The following is a 13,978-nucleotide window of genomic DNA, read 5'->3' as shown; positions in this document are numbered from 1 at the left end:
GCAATATCGGAAACATGAATTTTTAAAAGTTTAAAAATAAATCACTGTACCAATGGAGATTTCAAATCTGCCGCATTTGTGAAAAAAGTAAAGGACTACTTTATGTACTATTCTGTGTTCCAATACAAATAATGGCTGAAATTTTATTTTTTCAAAAATGTTTATGTAAAATTGTATTTTTCATGAGGACATTTAAAACAAAATGCTAACTGGGTTAACTTTTGATTACTGCTAAATGGGAATAGGTTCTTAGGAGAAAACTGCAAATCCCTGATAATCATTAGATGGCCTACATATGTACATGTATATATGTGAAAGTTGTCCTTGCTCCTTGTCATAATTTACTTGTAAACCCAGTTGCCAATTTGAAATAGAGATCTCAATTTCAAACCAGCCATTGCTTTCTTTAATATTGCTTGTCCGATTTCTTTCAAACTTTCTCCATTCTGTTTTATACTTACATATGCATTTTCTCCTTTCCAGCACTTTTTATGACCAAGTTTGGATTATCCTTTAAAGGAGTTAAGTTTACCCTGACAAAAAAATTATTGTAAAAGTAGCAGAAAAAATAATGAAAAATATTGCAGGTGTGAAAAAATCCATCAAAGAATAAAAAAGTTATTAGAATTTCAATTATTTGATTTGTGACGTCATATGCGAGCAGCTTTCCTACATATATCGAATGGTAAAAAAATTAATGAAATGTCATTTTCTCAGCAAATTGAAAATGGTTTTTATTGTATTAAATTCAGTATATCAATAGACAAATCATTTTACACCCGTTCTTAAACAGAAAACTAAAATAAGTCATCATGAAATGTATTTTACATTACATAACATATGGGGCAGCTGCTTGTTTATAATGATACAAATCCAAAACTTAAAATTCTAACAACTTTCTTAATTTTTATTTCAGGTATTCCTCAAAACTGCTATTTTTACAACAAAGTTTTCTTCTGGGTGAACCTTCCCTTTAAATTGATCCAAGGCTGCAGAGGCCATGGTTGTGGACCTTTCTTGTTCCTTTTTTAAATGGTTTTGCCACTTGTGATCTGTTTAAAGAAAATTAGAAATTTTCCCTAAATTGTGCTTGCCTTAGAATTGTCATTGAAAGCATGACAGTCATGTGTTATTCCGGTATGTAAACTTGGGACTTCCAAACGTTATAATAATTTTTGCAAAATGTTTCTAAAATAAAACAACTATACGTTTGATCTAATGTGTTTCAATACAAACAATTTTGTGCATCTATAAAATAAAACAACTAATTTTGCAGATCAGCATTAAAAAATGAGGGCATTTTCCAGGGCATGCAATGCCTGCGTCATTATGTGTGCTTGTACCAGTACAAATCTATCTCATCTTTCATTATCTTCCTGTTTTGAAATTTACCAGCACCTCTTATCAGATGTTTGATAAATACCATTTAAAAGATACATGTACTCATTAGGTGTTCCCTTTCTTTTGTATCTTCCTTTACAGATTTGTCACAATGGTTGATGCCTACACATGTGTAAGTGTCAGGCTACACAATGCTGGACAGTTGTGGGAGTTCTTTGACCTACATGGGTCTGTGCTTTAGTTGAAAAGAGGATAGCAAAAGCAATGCAATCTTCATGTGAAAGATGTCAAGTTCTTCGGAGAGAATACAATCTTTGCTGATCAACAGCACATGTACATGTGCCTGAATAACTTTGTGATCTGTGACTCCTGCGAGGAGATGGCAAACAAGAAAACATGCGAATTCCTGAGGACGTCAGAAACAAATTTACAGTGTACAATTTGTTCTAGACACTTTGAAGTATTAAACTGAAGCCTGGGCCTTTCAGTGAAAGAAACCATGGGTCAATATTGATCCTTAATATTAAAGAGAGAGAAGTAAATACCCATGGGTGTCCTCGTTTGGAGAGTGAGTAAAGATATGTTCTAAGAGGGAAAATGCCAATATTTATTTATTTCTATAAAATATATATATTTTAGACAACTTCTATTTATTGACAAGGATAATAGCTGCCTTTGACTGATCGATTGCTGTTTTGATATGTTCTCCATATTGCTTGTGTTGAAGAAATATTGACAAAATGGGATCTATTGTGACTGACAGCACAATCTTCAGCTATCGCTATTTGGCAATGGTGAACATGATTACATTGGGAACTGAGCTCTGCTCATCTGCGGCCTTCAGTTACCTCCCGCCCTTGCTACTTGAAGCAGGCTTCTCGGAAAGCGGGATGAGCACCGTGATGGCCATGGGACCATTCATGGCGCTGTTTTTGCTGCCGGTCATGGGAACGTCGAGCGATCGCTGCCGAAGTCGGTTTGGGCGTCGTCGACCTTACATCGCCTTTCTCTCCGTTGGAATCATCCTGTCATTAATACTTCTTCCAAACACCAAGGCGATCACTGCATACTTCACCTCATATTTCCCCGAGAAGCAGTTTGGCTTGATGTTGCTAGCAGCATGTGTGGTTCTTCTGGACTTCTGCTCCCAGGTATGCTACACACCCATCGAGTCGCTTCTCTCGGACCCCTGTAAAACGGAAACTCAGCGTAACCGCAGCTTCGGTATATTCTCACTCATGATGTCGTTAGGTGCATGCCTAGGCTACTGGGTTGTGTCGGTGGATTGGAAGAACACCCTGTTGGGCTATTACTTTGGAGGGCAAGAAAGAACGTTGTTCAATCTACTCCTCATCCTCTTCACATTTTCTTTTCTTATATCAACTTACTTTGCATATGATCCTCCGTTATTTGATGCTGTGCCCAAAGACATCGCTGAAGCCACCACTGCCAATGCCCGTCCAACCGTGAATGGAAATGCTGCTCTAAAGACTGCCAATGGCAAAGCCATAACAACAGTACCAATGCCGATATCAGCAACCTCGCAGGCACTACCCTTCCGCATCGCTTCCACGATCTCCGTGAAGAACGTGTGCTCGTCTCTTTTCTCGTACATTCCTAGACCAAAGATTGACTTAAGTCCTATCGCTGATACCCTGGAGGGTATACGGACAATGCCAAAGGCCATGAAAACGCTTTGGCTCGCTCATCTAACAACATCCACGGCGGTGATGGGCTTTCGGCTGTACTTTACAGACTATATGGGAGAGTCAATATTCAGTGGTAACCCCGATGCCCTTGACGGTTCTCCAGTTAAAAGAGCATATGAAGAAGGTAAGATTGTCTAGGACATTACTTGGAGTTTGGCTTCACCAGAATCAGAGGGAATGCATGTGGTGTGTTTGCCTCCTTCCTCAGATTCAATATTTTATCAAATGAAGACTTTCTGTGACATGTACATGTAGTATAACATGACATGCTATGAGTGAAGCATTTCTGCTTTATAAAAATTGGCCTGTGCATTTTTTTTTAATAGTAAACATCACTCCCCCCCTCAAAAAATAAAAATAAATGATAAAAAAATAATAAAATAAAATGAATTAAGAACTTTTTGAAGGACATTGTTAGGTATAATATTTCATGATAAAACTGTTAAAATACAAAACGTCAGTACAAAAAAAAAAATTTAGCCGGCCGTTTGAATAGGTGATTTTGTTAAAACTCATTTGTATTTTGCATATTGTAAAAGTCTGACATCAAATATTCATTGGATTTATCACTTTTTCTTTCAAGGTTGGATTCCCATACATTTATCTTTCATATTAAAATTTCTGTTGTATTTTAAATTATGCACACATACATGTACATTATTCTAGAGTACTCCGACTAACATTAGTCCATGCAAATTAAAGTACCAGAAATTTGTTAAAGCCCCCATCACACTTATTCCGAATCAAGCAGAATTGGCCTGAATGAAAGGACTATTGTTTGACCACCAATTGGTCATTTAAATCTACTTCCAACATCGTTCGAGAATACCCCTCGAATGTTTTGAACATGACCAAAACCTTCGGGACGGCCAAAAGAAATGACAAAAATATTTCGAATGCACTCAGAATGCAGTCAGAATATTTAGAATGCCCCTAGAATGTCCAAGAACGTAGCAAGAATTATCAATCTGACTCCATTGCGGTTCATTTTGACTAGTGTATGATGATACACCTGGTCAATTTACTGAATTTCAACTCCAGTTTGATGAATTCATAAGTTCCTCCCAAAAATTTCTAGATTTTTTGAATATTTTTTCTTTCCAGCTTCTGCTCGATTCCTGTTGATTCCGAATAAGTGTGACGGGGTATAAAGGATTATTAATCCCAAAGTTCTGTATTGTTATGAGCAGTAGTACCAGTACTTCCTCGATGTACCGTACAAGTACACACAATACAGTGTCATGTTCCTTTTTCATGCACAGCTGTATTTGCTCTCTACATACATGTAGATCCTGGAGAAAACATTGAACAGGGGTGTGAGAGTTCAGATTTTATCTGATTTCAGATTTTTTTGGTTTTGATTTTCAGCTTAATTTCAGCTTATTTTTGGCTTTCCTCTGTACAAAAAGTATGGGAGCTCTTTCTATTTCAGATTTTTTCAACACTTTTCAGCTTTTTTCAGATCTTTTTAATTGTGACCACTCACACCCCTGAGTACTTCTTTGAACTAATAATGTACAAGTACCCCCCCCCCTGGTACACACAATACAGTGTTAGTCTGCTATGCAGACTCTGAATGGCTCGTGAAGTGGGATCTGCAGCTGGTTTGCGAAGCAAACCGGCCTGAAAGGGCGAGTGAAGCGCAGCTCCAGTAGACCTAGTCTGCTATGCAGACTCCTTGAATCAGCTGTGATACACACACTGCAGATGTGGGTCTACAGTTGTAGACTAATACAGTGTCACATTCCTTTTTCATGTTGCTCTACATACACATGTAGATCCTTGAGAAAACATTGAAAAAAAAAACTTCAGATTTAACATGATTGATTGATTTTATTTTATAAGCCATCATTACACTTTACAGGGTTCCAACATCACACCCAATGTACATAAGAACATCTCCATAAAGCAATGTACACAAAAACATCTCCATAAAGTAATGTACACAAAACATATCCATAAAGTAATGTACACAAAAACATCTCCATAAAGTAATGTACACAAAAACATCTCCATAAAGTAATGTACACAAAAACATATCCATAAAGCAATGTAATGTACATACACAAAAATATCTCAAAAAGTCTGAATGTCCATTACACCTGTACAGGTGCTGTACATTGAATTGAATTGAATTTTATTGTCCAATCAAATGGAAATTTGGTGCTCGCTGGTTACCAACAAATTTACAAATACTATGTATACCAATAAATGATAATTGACAGTATAACAGCAAAATGGCGTTATGACTAAATAAATATTTGAATTGGTTATTAAACATGAATTATTAGTAACATGCTGTTACCAGGGGACTGATCCCCAACCCCTCCCATCTAAGATACATCAGCCTACAAGGCAGTTTCACCTCGTCTTGCCCTACTGTTAAATATGTGAATTGCGTCTGGTACAAATGAGAATCTGTATCGACTTCGCTTAGTGCGAGGGACGCACAAACAAATTCCCGATCGATTGTAGTAGGTGCATCATGTGTATTGACAGGAAATCTAAAAGCTCTTCACAAACATGTTAGGATCCCAAAGAAAGAACATGGGCATAACAAAAAATGGGTCGTTTGAATTTGAAAATTGCCAACGCTATATTACTAAAATCTCAAATTAGCATTTTTGGGAGAAATACATTGTTTTTTTCACGTACAGTACATTGGAAGGAAACTTGTAGTTATCTTTAAAAAAAAAACATCATTTAGGGTAGAAATGCTAAAATCAGTAAACTTTTTTTTCGAAACTTGTAAAGACTTTCTCTTTTAAAATAAATTTAAGAATCTCTATTCATGAATATTACTGTATAATGGAAACTATAAATTGCTGATTAGTGTGACCTGTGGTCAACTAAAAAAGGCATGTGCAAAATCTTTGCCTGAAACTTAGTTGATATTAAATCTTTTAAATCACTCATTTTCACGAAACAGTGATATGCACAACTGAGTGACATGCAAATGACAGAGTCAATGACGTCCATCACTCACTATTTCTTTTGTTTTTTATTGTTTAAATTATACAATATTTCATTTTTTACAGATTTGACAATAAGGACCAACTTGACTGAACCATATAGTTTTAAAACAATGCGAATTCCACATGTTCAGGGAGGAATTAATCCATTGTTTCACTTGACAATGAGGAGAAAATTAGAATATTTCATACATCATATAATAAAATACAAAAGAAATAGTGAGTGGATGACGTCATCAGTCTCCTCATTTGCATACCGACCAGGATGTGCATATTAAACTGTTTTGTGAAATTAAGCATAACTTTAAAATGTCATAACTTTCTTATTTTACATCCGATTTTGATGAAATTTTCAGTGTTCTGCTTGTTGGATTTTTCTCTTTTTATTCAAACCAACATTTTGTTGGGGTGGACTTGTCCTTTAAGGGTAGGGTTTCACACGCCAGTTGTTAAGGGGCGCATTTTCAGATTATGGAAAATAATCGTTTAGGGTGCTATTCGAAACCCCATGGTCGTGCCTGGTATCCACTCGTCAATAGAAGTGCCCCCCCCCCTCCCAGGCTACTTGTGTACTAGAGGCCAGTTTTTTTTTACTGGATGTGAATCATGTGATCAATGTTTTGCAGAGCCAGGGTGTTTGCAAAGTGTGATCAAATGGTCACCATAGGGCTCATGGCCATTTATATTGAAATCCCATTTACAGTTCTAACTACATGTAGAACTGGGGAAGGAGCTACATGTATGCACATAATGTACATATGCATGGAGCTATGGGTACACGTACTGTACTGTACATGTACATGTATGTACATAACAAAGGGAAGAAAATATTATAAAAGAGAGTACCCCAAACTCCCTTTTTGCTGTTCAAACCAGAACCCATAGTAGTTTTGTGTTTGGCAACTGTCCGTTGTATTGATGAATTATATATGGCTGCAGCAAGCCTACATGTACAGTTACTCGTCTGCTCCAACAGATCATTGTTTTCTACCTATTCAGTTGTTCTCAGAGACCTCAATTGTTTGAGAATCCCTAGCAAACACAAAGTTTGCACAGTTTAACCAAGGGTGACCATTTGCTGCCTTTGCAAGCCCAGGTTTGCTTCAAGAATCCACACTTAAAACCTGATTTCTTGTTGGTTCATTACTTTCTTCCAATTTTCTTTTAGTATCTAGATTCACCCCCATTTTCTTGACATTTTCTGCATGTATGCAATATTGATAATTTCCCAAAATGGAATACCAGACTGAAACTTTGACCAAATTACTATTGCCCCACAATGCCCCCCCCCCCCAATTTTAATGAAGTTCTCCTGTAGTGTACATGTAGATGTACATGTACATCCCGCTGTGAGCCTAGTCTGCAGGTACAGACCCTGATTGAAACTTTGATCAACAAGTGTGTCTCCACGCAAAGACTAGCACTTCAGTAGTCAGTACCCAAGGCATGAGTAGGCTGCAATTCAGACCCTTTTTTCAAGTGAACGGTTTGCACAGTAGACTACTGTGAGCCCACTCAGTACCATCATCTTTGATATGGTGGGTTGTCAGATTCATGCACATTGTGCAGTATATACTTACTGCACAGACAAATCATGTTGACCGAAATTCAAGTTTCTCATCTTGGCTATACACAGCCCCCCCCCCCCCCGACATCTGAAAAAACTTACATATCTTCATGAGAATTTTCACAATATTCACCAAAAGTGCACACTGAATCCTTCAATTTCACCTAATAGAAAATGCACCCATAGGATAACAAGCTCCCTCGCTTCTAAATTTGAGTTTCTTAGTACTGTAAAAGGCTTGTCCCACTCCCCTTCCCTGGAAGGAATGGAACACTGTCCTATATGTCTACAGATAGAAGTCACATACTGTTTGTACCTCAAACATATTTAATAGAGCTACATTGTGAATATACATATACATGAACATCTGTACAAAAGTAGTAAAGTACAGTATGTACAGTACATAATTTACATGCAATTCAAAGTGGAGAATACTTTAATACCCAGTGTGCAAGCCCCCTGTAGTGAACAAGATAAAATCTTAACAAGCCCCCCCCCCTACGTACCCCTATTGTCCTTTTTAAAAACTACTTTTTTTTCATGAGCGCTATTTCAAACACAATCCAGCAACCTGTATGTACACACATTTTCTTTATTGCAAGGACTATTAGACTTATTTCCTTTGAAAACAGCAGTTTTGTGGGGTTTTTTTGTATAAATTTGTGGTTTCTTCAAACCAGCATGGGTCAATGAGCCTCTTACACTATTGTATTCTGCTTTTAGATAGCCGATTTACTCCATCCTGAATGGAAATATACCTGGTATTGTGACAGTGTATGCATGTAAAGCAATATGTAAATCATAGAGGTTTTAATGGATTTTTTTTACTCTTGCTGGATACAAATTTCCACTTGGTCAACACCTACTTTGTCTTTTTTGCATAATTTGGTCTCATGGTCTACATTTAAAGTCCTACATGATGAAGTTCAACAACCAGTTGGTCTAGAGCCATTTGTCCATTTGCTTTTAATAGCCAATTTGTATTCTTTTTCTTATTTCCACTTTACGTACCATTGTTCACGAATCAAACTTTTATTTGACATAAAAAATGATTTAGATAATGGAAGTGAAAATGTTACTATGATTAGGAGATATTAACTGATAAACTGATTAATAGACAAAATTGGTTTGAATACAGTGTAGGATTATTCCCACGTTCCATCAAATTCTTTATACTTGCACACAAAAAAGGCACTTTCTCCACTCCCTAGGGAGCATTTCATTCGATTACATGTATGACACCTTTGTTTTATCGCAAACCCTGTCAGTCGAGGTATTCTTAAAAATGGGAAGATTTATTGGTTGTGCGTGGATACATTACGTAGATGTACATTTACTTTCTCCACTCCCTACTGAGCATTTCATAAAGTTCTATAAATGGCACCAGTATTTTTCCCCATCCTGTCCCTCCAGATATTCGTATAGGAAGCTTTATCGTTTGCGCAGAAAATATGTCCTTTCTCCACTCCCTAGGGAGCATTTGTAGGATTCTCCTAGAAATGACACCATTTTTATTTTCCCCCAAATCTGTCACTCCAGGTACATGTACAATTATTTTGTATGGGGAGCTTTATCATTTGCGCAAAGAAGATATGTACATGACATGTTCTCAACTTTCTCCACTCCCTAGGGAGCGATTCGTAGGATTCTCCTATAAATGACACTGGTTATTTCCCCCAATCCCTGACACTCAAGGTACATGTATATATTTTGTATGGGGAGCTTTATTAATTGTGCACAGAATATACTTTTGTACTCATACTTTCTCCACTCCCTAGGGAGCTTACAGGATTTCTCCTATGGGCCCACTTTGTTTTAACATTTCCCCACCTACATGTATTTCACTCCAGGTATTCGTATGGGGAGCTTCGGCCTTCTCCTCCATAGCATAATCTCTGCCGTGTTCTCAGTCGCCATTGGCGCTGTTATCACGACGTGGGGTGCCGTCCGGACCTACATATTTGGCATGGTACTGTTCACACTAGCAACATTCTTCATGCTCTTCATGGACGGGATCGTGTTCACACTTCTCCTCGCGAGTCTGACGGGCTTCGCCAACGCTACCATCACCACAGTGCCATATACGCTTCTAACGGGCTACCACCAAAAGAAAGAAGTGAGTGTTTTATTTAAATAATAAATTATAGTAGTGATGACTATGAAAACAATGGTGATGATGATGATGAAAATAGCAATGATTTTGTCATTGCTCAAACAGCTGGAATTTGTGCAAAGCCCTTTGAAGTTTTGGAAAAATCCCCTGAAAATGTCTCTCACATTTCCAGCTCATTACAACATGAAAGTTTGCAGTGTGGCACTGTGTTTGATATGTAATACAAATAGGCCTACACAGTAGTCAGTTTTTTGTGTGTTTTTTTTACAGGAATATTCTTTTTGATTGGGTCCCCTATCAAAAAAAAAATATTGTTTTTTAGTTTGATTTACAAAAAAAATTTTGAACAGACTGAAAATTTCAGATTATGATCTTTGCAGGTAGCTTTCTGATACCCCATTTAATACTGAAGTGTTCATAAGGTACTGAGAGAGGGTGCAAGATATAAACAATATATTTTTTCTTGAAACAAATCAAGTTTTTTCATTAAAAGGTTCACTGGTCATTACAATTTAATACAATTATTACATAAAAAGACTTGAATTCATTAAGATAATGAAACTTCACCCAAGCTTTACAGTAAGTTTTTTTTACTCCTTAACAAATGATTTTTTTTACCCATTTTCTTTTTTAGTTGTACTACCAAGACAGCGATGATGCGGATGCCCATGGCAAGGGTGCGGATCTAGCCCTCCTTGACAGCGCTTACATCCTCTCCGAGGTCATCTCGTCATTCGCCTTCGGTGTGATCGTCGAGATCACCAAGACGACTGGAGCGTACATTGCCTGCTCGTTCGCTTGTGGCCTTGCGAGCTGTTTCCTCGTACTACGAATCAAATAGTACTTGTGCTATGTTACCAAACCTAACTGTTGTTTGTTTTTGTTGTTGTTCAGGATGGGGATTTCTTGAATGCAAGAGGAAGAGCGGGAGAGAAGGGGGAGAGTGAGAGAGAGAGAAAGAGGGGGAGAGAGAGAGGGAGAGAGAGAGAGAGGCAAAAAATAGATGTTCATCTTCATCAAGTTGAATTGATTAGGTACATGTATTTCATTTTGGTTTGTCTTGATATGGTCAACTGGTAGAAATCATGATAGTCAAAAGTAATTTTCATATTTTTACATCCCTGGTCCAGATGATCTAATCCTATTTTGTAGACCTGCCAACCAGTACGTTTTAGCCGTATTTAGTACGTTTTTGCAACCAAAATACGGCAGAACGTTTTTTCTTTTAAAAATATGTTTTTTGTAATAAAAAAAAAACAAAATCGTAATTTATTGAGATAAATCATCTCTATATGTCTCTATTTCATAAAACGTACACAAATATGGTTATTAGATCAATGTAATTTCAGGTAACTTGTTTTTTTTTTCTATCATTTTGTAAAAACCAGGGTGAGATATACACAAGTTTCAATGGGTTTTTTTTTCATCTGCAAGAGCAGCGCGCATTTTAGCTTGCATGCAGCTTGAGCGCCGTGATGGGCGAGTGCGCCAAGCATTTTATTATGAAATACACTTTTTTGGGGGGAAATACAGATTTTTGTATCACAGAATACAGTTTTTCATTCCCAGAGGTTGGCAGGTCTGATCTTGTCTTACCATGGACCTATTACGAATGGACATTCAACGAATCCCCTCCTTTGACACAGAGACCGTCGCCGCTAATCCTTTTATAAACAGAGCGCTGGCAGCTGACACCCATCAAGCCGGTCGTAAAACATGCTCTCACTGATGGACAGCGGAAATCAATTGTACGCTGCTCCTACCCATTGCGATGTTGTTCGTTCACTTTATCAAAAGCAACGCACAGCAGCGAACGTTAGCGCTATGAAAATGATAGCAGAAACAAGAAAACAGGCGTGCATAAACATATTTTTTACGTACATCGCTAACAACCGGAAATGAAATGCATTGACATCACCTTGCAGATCCGTATATCTACGGCAAAAAAGCAGTTGAAATTCGACGAAAAAATCTGCGGAAAAACGTTAAAATCTCAGCTTTTTCGGACAGTATCGATGTCGATAGTAGCGCTTACCTTCGGTCAGAAGTTGATTTTCATTTGGGCATAAAATTCCACAGGATTGATGAAATTTAACGGGATTTTTTTTGATGGACAGACGACAATCGCACATTATAGAGAGCCTAAAATAATGTACTGAAAAACCGGATATGAATTGCGCATTGCATTCTAGGTAATGTAAGGACTTTCCCTATTGGCAATCGGGGCTACAACATGACCGTCTTTGGTCGAAAGAGGGCCAGTGATCGATCGGTGACGATCATCGGGCGAAAGGAGCTTGTGTAAACAATCACCCCGGGCGGTCGTTGTAAAAACCGCGTAAAGAGAAAGTTAAGGGTTAGACAGCAATTTTGACAGCTGGAAACAGGTGGTGGTCATAAAATGCTCTTGTTGAATGTCCATTCGTAATAGGTCCATGGTCTTACAACCTGTTTGTCTTCTATCAGTTCGTACATGTATGAATCATTTGGTCTCATTGCCACTTTACCATTTTGTCTAAATAATTGCCATTTTATAGGCTATACTAATTTCTTGGATGACCTTGTTGGTCAACTCGTACTGGTAGATGAATTTTCATAAACCAACGTAATTTGACAAAGTGGAAGGAAAGTTACTATTCAATTCAATTCAATTCAAAATTTATTTCAATCAATCAATCATAAAAAATACAGGTATATACAAATTAGGTAAAAACATGGGATTGGGAGCCCCTAGAAGTTTTCATTAAAAAAAACTTGTGAGTGGGGCACCACCATGGTACAATCAAATACAAATTAATATAATACATACATGTACATAAAGAGTGAACAACAAATAACATTGAAAAACAATTAAAAAAAAAAAAAAAAAACAATGGGCTAACATAGGGGAAATAAACAAACAAGCAAACTATACAAATTTTAGTCTAAGTGACAGGTAGACCAAATGGGTTTATCTAATAATGCGGTATTTATCTTTAGACAATCTGAGAAGTGAGTGTAAACAATGCGGATATAAACTTCAGATTTTAGTCTGAAAAAAAAATGTTTTTTTAAAGAAAGAACCTATATCCTGTATGCTGTGCTATTTTTAAGTCAGTACCGTATTGGGAAAGTTAAGCCTTTATAAGCTGCATTAATGGCATAAAAATGTGTTTTTATTTCTTTTTTTATACACCTGTACTCGTTGAATGAAGTATTTCCCCCCTCTCCTATCAGAGGAGGCGCGATAGCTCAGTCGGTAGAGCGGGGGATTTGTATTCTGGTGACCCGGGTTCGATTCACACTTGGTGCGCTAGTGCCCTTTGGTAAGGCATTAATCCTCATTACCAGGTCCTTCGGAGAGGACCTTAAGCCGTCGGTCCTCTGGTTGCTTGCTTACAAGCATTCATGCTTTCTTAGCAATCAGGTAAAAAATCCCCACCAATCAATCAATCAATAGAACATTCTACTACTGAGTATTGATTAATGAGATGTGTAATTTTATATAGGTTTTATCAATTTATGATTTTTTTTCTTCTTTTTAAAACACTAATACTAGGCCCTCCCACATACATTTACATGTCATGCATTCGCCCATACATGTGTATATCTTCTGCATATACACATATAAATACATAAAACAATTTTATAACAATGTACATGTATAAAATAAAAAAAATAAAGAAAGTGAGGAAAGTAATGACCAAAAAGGTAGAAGCTTATGAAAATATAAAAATTAAAATATTAATAATAATAGTCATGAACACAATCATGATACACCATAAAATCACAATGATTACAATAAAAAAGAAAGGAATAAAACCCTAAACCTGAACTGGATGAAGAGAGAGCCTGAAATGGATTAAGGGATGGATAATGAAAATGTTTTGTATAATTTCCTTTTTTTTTAACAATGCAGCTGTCCAACTCTTTACAGAATGGGGGGAGGGGGAGGGCAAGTGGAAAGTGCTTTTGATGTGCATCCATAATATTACTATATATACAGGATATTTGATTACTTTTTCTGAGAGGCTCTACATGTGTGAAGGGAGGGGTTGTGCTAAAGAAGAACATTCTCAGCATTTCATATATAGCATTATGTAACAGCTCAATTTCTACTCAGTTTGGCAGATATATTTTTTGTGCTATAAAGTGAATATTGATAGTTTACAGTATGAGAATGAATTTGCATTTGAAGGTGATATATATATATATTTCCCTTTTTCAGCAAATAATCTTGAAGGTAGTTTATCTAAATCTGGTGTAGTGATATATAAAAATATAATATATATAATAT

General features: G+C 36.8%; 1 protein-coding gene across 3 annotated transcripts; it reads left to right on the top strand.

Moving 5' to 3' along the window:
* The first annotated feature begins 1,406 nt into the window (after positions 1–1,406).
* On the top strand, positions 1,407–13,481 carry LOC129268204 (solute carrier family 45 member 3-like). Of its 3 annotated transcripts, none has more exons than XR_010294664.1 (6): positions 1,407–3,174; positions 9,440–9,705; positions 10,337–10,850; positions 12,134–12,331; positions 12,607–12,923; positions 13,142–13,481. XR_010294664.1 is itself a non-coding variant. In XM_054905786.2 (3 exons), the coding sequence occupies exons 1-3, from the start codon at positions 2,082–2,084 to the stop codon at positions 10,541–10,543; spliced, it is 1,566 nt and encodes a 521-aa protein (XP_054761761.2). In that variant the 5' UTR covers positions 1,407–2,081; the 3' UTR covers positions 10,544–11,431. The 3 variants fall into 3 exon arrangements, 1 of the variants encoding a protein (XP_054761761.2); XR_010294663.1 differs by having other exon boundaries at positions 1,481–3,174; positions 10,337–10,886; positions 12,049–12,331; XM_054905786.2 differs by lacking the exons at positions 12,134–12,331; positions 12,607–12,923; positions 13,142–13,481 and having other exon boundaries at positions 10,337–11,431.
* Positions 13,482–13,978: the final 497 nt, after the last annotated feature.

Source organism: Lytechinus pictus, chromosome 9 (genome assembly GCF_037042905.1).
Source record: "Lytechinus pictus isolate F3 Inbred chromosome 9, Lp3.0, whole genome shotgun sequence".
Classification (NCBI taxonomy): Eukaryota; Metazoa; Echinodermata; class Echinoidea; order Temnopleuroida; family Toxopneustidae; genus Lytechinus; species Lytechinus pictus.
This window is presented reverse-complemented; position numbering and strand designations above follow the sequence as displayed.

Bases quoted from the DNA above. Each gene is read 5' to 3' on its own strand.
- LOC129268204 (XM_054905786.2), top strand. From the start codon at position 2,082: ATGGGATCTATTGTGACTGACAGCACAATCTTCAGCTATCGCTATTTG. The intron at 3,175-9,439 runs GTAAGATTGTCT...ATTTCACTCCAG, and splicing joins TAAAAGAGCATATGAAGAAG to GTATTCGTATGGGGAGCTTC. The intron at 9,706-10,336 runs GTGAGTGTTTTA...TTTCTTTTTTAG, and splicing joins GCTACCACCAAAAGAAAGAA to TTGTACTACCAAGACAGCGA.